At 35.1% G+C, this 7,514-nt stretch overlaps 1 protein-coding gene across 1 annotated transcript in view; it reads left to right on the plus strand.

Moving 5' to 3' along the window:
- The window catches only part of Ctdspl2 (CTD small phosphatase like 2), a 57,082-nt gene that overhangs the window by 30,017 nt on the left and 19,551 nt on the right, over positions 1–7,514 (plus strand). The window contains exons 7-8 of the mRNA XM_028766971.1: positions 689–800; positions 5,024–5,110. Of these exons, the coding sequence (XP_028622804.1) occupies positions 689–800; positions 5,024–5,110 (199 nt within the window). The remainder of the gene's footprint in view (positions 1–688; positions 801–5,023; positions 5,111–7,514) is intronic.

Raw genomic sequence — 7,514 nt, forward strand, 5'->3', positions numbered from 1 at the left:
TTTTTTTTTTTTTTTTTTTTTTTTTTTTTTTTTTTTCCAGGGAAAACCATCAGCATGCAAAAAATGCTGTCTAAGAATTCATTGAGTCCTGAGACCTGGAGTTTTACACTACAACAGTGGTTCTCAACCTTCCTAATGCTGAGAGCCTTTAATACAGTTCCTCGTGTTGTACTGACCCCCAACTATAAATTTGTCTTCATTGCTACTTTATAACTAATTTTGCTACTGTTATGAATTGTAATGTGAATATCTGACATGTAGGTTATCTGATATGCAACCCCTGTGAAAGACCTCTTTTACTCCAAAGGGGTCATGACCCACAGGTTGAGTACAGCAACATTACAGTAATAAATAAACTTTACTTCTTGTAGGTGAAAATGTGTTAATTCTTTCTATTGGGATTAATGAAGATGTGTTTGAGTCTAGTTACAATTTAAAATTCAGCCTGGCATGGCAGTTCCTTTTGTGTCAATCTAATAAATCTAGTGGGGTAGACAATGAAGACTAGCCATCACAAGTTTGCTTTTATTTTTTATTTTGTACTTTAATTAGACTCAAGGCCTTGCACATTCTAGGCAAGTGCTCTATAGCTAAGCATATGACAAGCTAGTTAAAATTTAGAATTTAGTACTATTTTATATGTATGAAACATAGAAATGTTGAAATTTTCTTAAAATTTGATTTATAGCTATTATTTCATCAAACATGTTCCGCCTCTGACAGAAGAACAGCTGAATAGGAAACCTGCTCTTCCTTTGAAAACGAGAAGCACACCGGAGTTCTCCCTTGTCTTAGATCTGGTAAGTGTCGTCCTTACAGATACAAAGAAGAAGAGCAGCCGGCGGTGGTGGCGCACGCCTGTAATCCCAGCACTCGGGAGGCAGAGGCAGGCGGGTTTCTGAGTTCGAGGCCAGCCTGGTCTACAGAGTGAGTTCCAGGACAGCCAGGGCTACACAGAGAAACCCTGTCTTGAACCCCCCCCCCCAAAAAAAAATAATAATAAGAGCTAAAATTCAGAATATAAATGAATAAGCAGTTATTATATTTACTATAAATATATTCTGAGTGTTTCAAAATGTTTTTATTTAGACACCCTAGCATTAGACTAGTTTGTTTGGGACTGGCACATTTTGAAAATAAATGAGACTTACTTTTGTATTTAAATGAAATTTTTTCTCTACATTCTCGAGACCCTGTGATTTGTTTTTAAGTTTATTTGATTTTTTTTTTTTGAGATGTTGGATATTAATCCAGGGTCTTACTATGCAAGACAGGTGTTGTTATATACTACATTATATCCTCTGCCTAAAACATTGTATTGATTTTTATGTATGAATATTTGCCTGTATAGAAATAGCTACCTGGAACTGGAGTTAATGAATGGTTGTAACTGAACCCAGATCATGTGCAAGAGCAACAAATTTTATTAGTCACTGGAAGATCTCTCCAGTGCCGTAAAGCCCCTGTGATTTGATTGTATTGAAATGCCTAGAATTTAGATTTCCTCTTATTTTTAGAATTTTGTTTTCCTGAGGGATCAAATACAATTTGGCTTCAGTAAGTTAACTATAAGAACATGTCCTTTTCTACCCTTTCCCCACTTATGACAAGGTCTCATATAGCCTGGGCTGGCCTCAGACTCTACTCATAGCTTAGAATGATCTTGAACTTCTGAACCTGCAACTTTCACCTATGTAAGGTACTGGAATTCTGTGTTTGATATTAGGGTTATGGGCTCTTTACATGCTATAAAGCCCTTCACCAGGTGAGCTATATCCCTAGCCCTATTTTTCGTTGTTTTTTTTTTTTTCCCAATTTATTTAACTACCAATCAACTTTTAAAAAGAGTTGATTTTTTTTTCTCCTTTGATGTGATTTTTAGAATTTCGCATACCTGTTATGGGGTGTGGTTTTACACGCTTTGTAGCCTGAACTATGGAGGAGGCTGAAACACAGGAGCAGCTTGTAAGGGTTTGGACCCAGGCTAGATTGCTAAATTGGCAAGACTTCTGTCTGAACAAATTTTACATTTTATACTTTTGAGTAGAAAAGAACTTTGAATTGAGTATCATATCTTTTGCTGACCCATTTTAGTATTTATGTGTTTGTAAACCACATTTACTATTTGCTTATAGTTTTCTGATATCATCAAAAGGTATCTAATGGATTGTGCTGGAAAGCATCTTATTGTTTAATACTTGTTACTGGTATCTCATAAAGAGAAAATTGACTTAATTCTCAAAAAATTTATCTTAAAATCAATTCTTTTACTTTTTTTATTTGTTTCTTTGGTTGGTTGGTTTTTTTTTTCCCCCTTTGGAGACAGGGTTTCTCTGTGTGTAGCCCTGGCTGTCCTGGAACTCACTCTGTAGACCAGGCTAGCCTCGAACTCTCAAACTCAGAGATCTGCCTGCCTCTGCCTCCCAAGTGCTGGGATTAAAGGCGTGCGCCACCACCGCCCAGCCTGGTTGGTTGGGTTTTTGAGACTGGGTTTTTCTTTGCATCCCTGGGTGTCCTGGAACTCTGTAAACCAGGCTGGCCTCAAAACTCTGAGAGATCCACCTGCCTCTACCTCCCAAGTGCTGGAATTAAAGGCATGTGCTGTCACTCCCCTGCACATCTTTTCATTAGTACACAGTATTTATGTTTTTATACTTCATAATCATAGCCTTTACAATTCAGAGATGTAAAAGAAATAACAAAAAAACTATTTTTAGAGAATAAATGTAAAGAAAAGAAAAAAATTAAAACTGATCATGACTAGTTCAGAAAGAAGAAATGGAAGAAGAAATTAAAGAGATTTTGCTATATTTGAGATTTAGGAGTTGGTGTAGTCATAATGAAATTTGGCCATATTTTGATTCTGAGGTAAAGATTAAATGCAGAGGAGAAAAAAGATAAGTGTTTGAGAATAAATAATTTATTAAAGTAGGTGAAGTATTAATATAATTAAATATGACTTAGTTTAGAAAATACCTTAAGATGCTAGGAGTCTTTGAAAATGTAGTTTTATTTGCTCTCTCTATAAATATATATTTACAAGTATGTGATACACACACACACACACACACACACACACACGGATTTAGTCACAGTTTTGTCTTTTTTAGAGGTCTCACTGTGAACCTATGCTGTCCTGGAACCCTTATTCCTCTTTTAGCCTAATAAGTACTAGGATACCTTGATACATACTTTGACTTTCATTCTAGGAGTGTGATATTTTGAGACAAGATCCTGATGTATAGCACAAGTTAGCCTAACATTTGCTTTATAGACCAGGTTGACCACAAACCTTGATTTATTGTAGTCCTCCTACCTCAGCCTTCCAAGAGCTTGAGATTGTATGCCACCACACCTGGTTTCTTACTTTGTTTTAGTAGGGTTAGCAGGGAGCCAAGCTCTTACTCAGCAGTTAAAGGCTGAGGCAAGTAGAGTTTAAGGCTAACCATATAGTGAGGCTAATCACATAGGGAGAAAAAAATAAGAGGATGGGGAACATATACTCAGTGGTGGTAGGGAAGTTGCTTAGCATGTACAAGGCCTTGGGTTTGATCCCTGTCACTGCCCCTGTGCCCCAGATACATATCTCACATATATCCACATATACCCACATTTATTATTTTTTAAAAAAAGCCAAGGGTGGTGGTGCACACCTTTAATCCTGGTGCTCAGAGGGCAGATGTAGGCAGATGTCTTGAGGCCAGCCTGTTCTACAGAGTGAGTTCTAGGACAGCCAAGGCTATACCAAGAAACTCTGTTTCAACAAAACAAAAAAACCAAGAAACCCGTCATCTAGTAATGTGGAATTACAATATATGAACATTCATTTTTCATTTTAATTGATCTTTTTTGTTTTGTTTTTTTGAGACAGGGTTTCTTTATGTAGCCATTGCTTTCTAGATTTTTTTCTGCCCCTGCCTGCTGAGTGCCAGGATTAAGGACATGTACCAACCTAACCCAGCAATTTTAGTAGATCTTAACTAAGCCCTTTGGACAATTTAAGGGTAGTTACTCGCAGCACATTTTACTTTTGAGATAGCCTAAGCTATCTGTGGACTCATTATGTAGCCAAGGATGACCTTCTGGTTTTCCTGCCTCTCCTTTCCTATGTGCTGAGAATAATGGGCCTGTGTCACCTTACCTGATTTTATGTACTGGGAATCAATTCAAGAGCTTGATTCTTCCAACTCACCTGTATCCTCTATCCTTTTTTTTCCCTCCTGTCCTTTTTAACATTTAGGTTTTGAAAAATGAATTGACGTAACATTTTTCTTTTTTTTTTTTTTTCTTTTTTGGTTTTTCGAGACAGGGTTTCTCTGTGTAGCCCTGGCTGTCCTGGAACTCACTCTGTAGACCAGGCTAGCCTCGAACTCAGAAATCCGCCTGTCTCTGCCTTCCAAGTGCTGGGATTAAAGGCGTGCGCCACCACCGCCCGGCAATATTTTTCTTGAATAGCTTTCTTATTTTTCTTGGTAAGAAATCAGGATCTGATATTCAGATATGATATGTTTTCATTGGGTATTTAGTTGTTGAAATATACTCAGGTATAAATATCTAATCCTGAGTTAAGATTCTTTAACTTTTGAAGATGAAGTTATATGAGAAAACAAATAGATTCTAAGCTTTCACGAGCTAATTCCCAAGAAATGTAGTTAGTATATGCAGATTGTGATAGCACATGGTTCAAGACATTAAATTACAAAAGGAGTAACAATGTTCTTTAACAAAAAGTTGAACTGCAGAACTCAAGCAGTAGTTTTCAGACTTGGTTTAGAGGTAACTGAGAAGTTTATCGCAGCACACTGCATGTGAGTCATCAAAGATAGAGCTATACTTCTGGAGGGTTCTGGTGCTGTTTATTGCTCTAAGAAGTATATTTGAGGGCCACTGACTTTAGGAGAAATCCTGTCCTAATCTGCTGTGTCATATACAACATAAATTCCATAAAGATTAAAGGTGACTTCATCACACTCTTGTTTGAAGTTTCTGTTAATGTTTTGGTTTTCTCTGTATTTGTTTTAAGGATGAAACACTAGTGCACTGCAGTTTGAATGAGTTGGAAGATGCAGCACTCACTTTTCCAGTCCTTTTCCAAGATGTTATTTATCAGGTAATTAAGACATTTTAAGCCTAATTTTTAAACTATTAGGTAACATTCTGAGTGAAGAAAAAAAAATTTTTGTGATGTTCAGTGTGTCTTTCTGTAGATTTATTAGTAGTTTTATCAATATTTTAATGGCTTATTAACACAAAGTAGCATTATACTAGATAGTTAACATGAAATAGTAATTTGTAATAAAAAAAAAATACTAACTTTTCTGACTTGTGGTCTCTAGTAGTTTCATAATCTTTGCCAGCAGGTGGAGGCAAGGAACACTGATACAGATCCCCGAGAACAACTTGCCAGGTTAATACTTGGGGATTTTGTCTTTATTTTTCCCCATAAATCCAATTAATAATAAAAAAAATTAATTCCTTGTTGGTCATTTTTATTTACTACAGTAATATACCTAATTTATATTAATCACAGAATTCAAGGACTCCTGTAGTTACTACTTTATATTAGGTACAAGCATTTTTCTCATCTTTGGTGGACAGGTTACAGTGCAAAATATAAGTAGTGTTAAGATTTTACTGTGGATTATTGGTTGGCCATACTTTCATTAGAATTCCCTCACCAGAGAGAGGATTGGCTTAATTAAGAAATGACTGTACATTAAGAACTGCAGAATCCTTTTGTGTGTTTGCATCTGTTAACATACACATAACCTTTACATACACAGTTGCTGAAAGATTGGGGAAAAGTCAAAAATTTCTTGTCAAGGGGAAGCCACCTCGGGGGTTAATAAAGCTGTAGCATTTGCTATTTGAGTAATGACCAGGTCCCTGGTTTGTGTGTGCTCTTGGTGGGCAAGTACAAAGTGATTATGTTTTTTGGTTGTTTTTTTGTTTTGTTTTGTTTTGTTTTGTTTCCTGTAGATTTCAGTTGTTGTCTTGCAGGAATTATAAGATTTTAGAGTTAAATAGATGTTTTCGGTTTATTTTGCCTATACTTTATGTAGTCATGAATTGTATTTATTTTACCAGTGATCTTCATTCTAATTTAATCTAGATGGTTATTATAATATCTGAATAGTATATTCATCTTCTTTTAAAGTGATATTAGTCCTGATACATTATTAGGGGAAGAGGGAAAGATACATAAAATAATGAATTTTAAGATTTTCTTATTTTGAATTGTTACTTGGTTTAAGACTTTTTCTGAGTGAGCTATTAGATTGCTCATCTTTAATCCACTTAAGGGACAGGTGTCTTAAGGCCAACATAAGTAATATAGCAGTAACTTAGTGCTCAGTTTTCAATGCAGTAGCCTTTCCATTTATTCTTTGTAGTTGGTTTTTATTCATTTACTTTGAATGACTTTGAAAACTGGTTTTAGGCCTTTGAATTTCAAAAGGAACGCTTATTTGAATTCTTAAGTTTCTCAATTTGAAATTTATCTTTTACTAATGGCTTCTGGGTTGGTTTTTTTATGTAGTTTTGTTGTTGGATTTAGTTTTTTTGTTTTTTTGTTTGTCTGTTTGGCTCTTTTTGCTTTTTTTGTGTTTGGGGTTTTTTTTGAGTAGTGAAATAAATATGGGAAGTAGATTCATTTGGCTCCTTTCAGTATGGATATATTATATTGAAATTTTTCTTATTACTTTCACCATTTCTGCTTTTTCTTCTTAAAAGTTGCTATTACTTGTGGACCTGGATAATTGTCTTTGTTTGAATAAAAGGCTTATAACAGTACATATTAACTAAGGCTTAGAAGGCTATACAATATATTATACCTACTTTTATAGAATTCCAAAAACTTCTTTTTCACATATTTTGAGTTCCACTTTCTGAAAGTGAACAAAAAGTAACCCAGCTATCTAAATAGCAATGAATAGGAAGGTTTAGTTTTAAAAGCTATAGAGATGATTGCAGTTTTAGTATTATGGTTTATTTACTTTATGAAGGACATAATTAATTCCCTCAACTAAATTTTTAAAGATTATCCATAGTTAATATTGGGTAACTTCCCTTGAATTTGTGGTTTTGACATAGCTTTTTAAAAACGGAAAGGTCTTTGGTTTAAGACTCCCCCCAGTTTTTTCAGACCAGCAAGCTCCCTTTAAACAGGGAATGATGTCTTTTAAACTTTCAGTGGTGTTGTCTCCATCTACTGGCAAAGAAGAATATACACAAGGGTCTGGGATGAGCTAAGAGATTTTGGAGAAACCACATTATTAGGTAAGATGTAACTTACATATCTAACCACTGTAATGTAACATGGTTCACTTAAAGGTAGAAACCCATAAAGTACTGTATATACTCTTATTTTAAGATAATTTGTTGAGGTGAATTTACATAGCACATCCATGGCACTTACCTATATGTTCCTATTTGTTCTTAAATATATCTGTTCTATAGCATCCCATTTGTGTGTGTGTGTGTGTGTGTGTGTGTGTGTGTGTGTGTGTGTGTGT

Source organism: Grammomys surdaster, unplaced genomic scaffold (genome assembly GCF_004785775.1).
Source record: "Grammomys surdaster isolate TR1022 unplaced genomic scaffold, NIH_TR_1.0 170, whole genome shotgun sequence".
In the NCBI taxonomy this organism is placed as follows: domain Eukaryota; kingdom Metazoa; phylum Chordata; class Mammalia; order Rodentia; family Muridae; genus Grammomys; species Grammomys surdaster.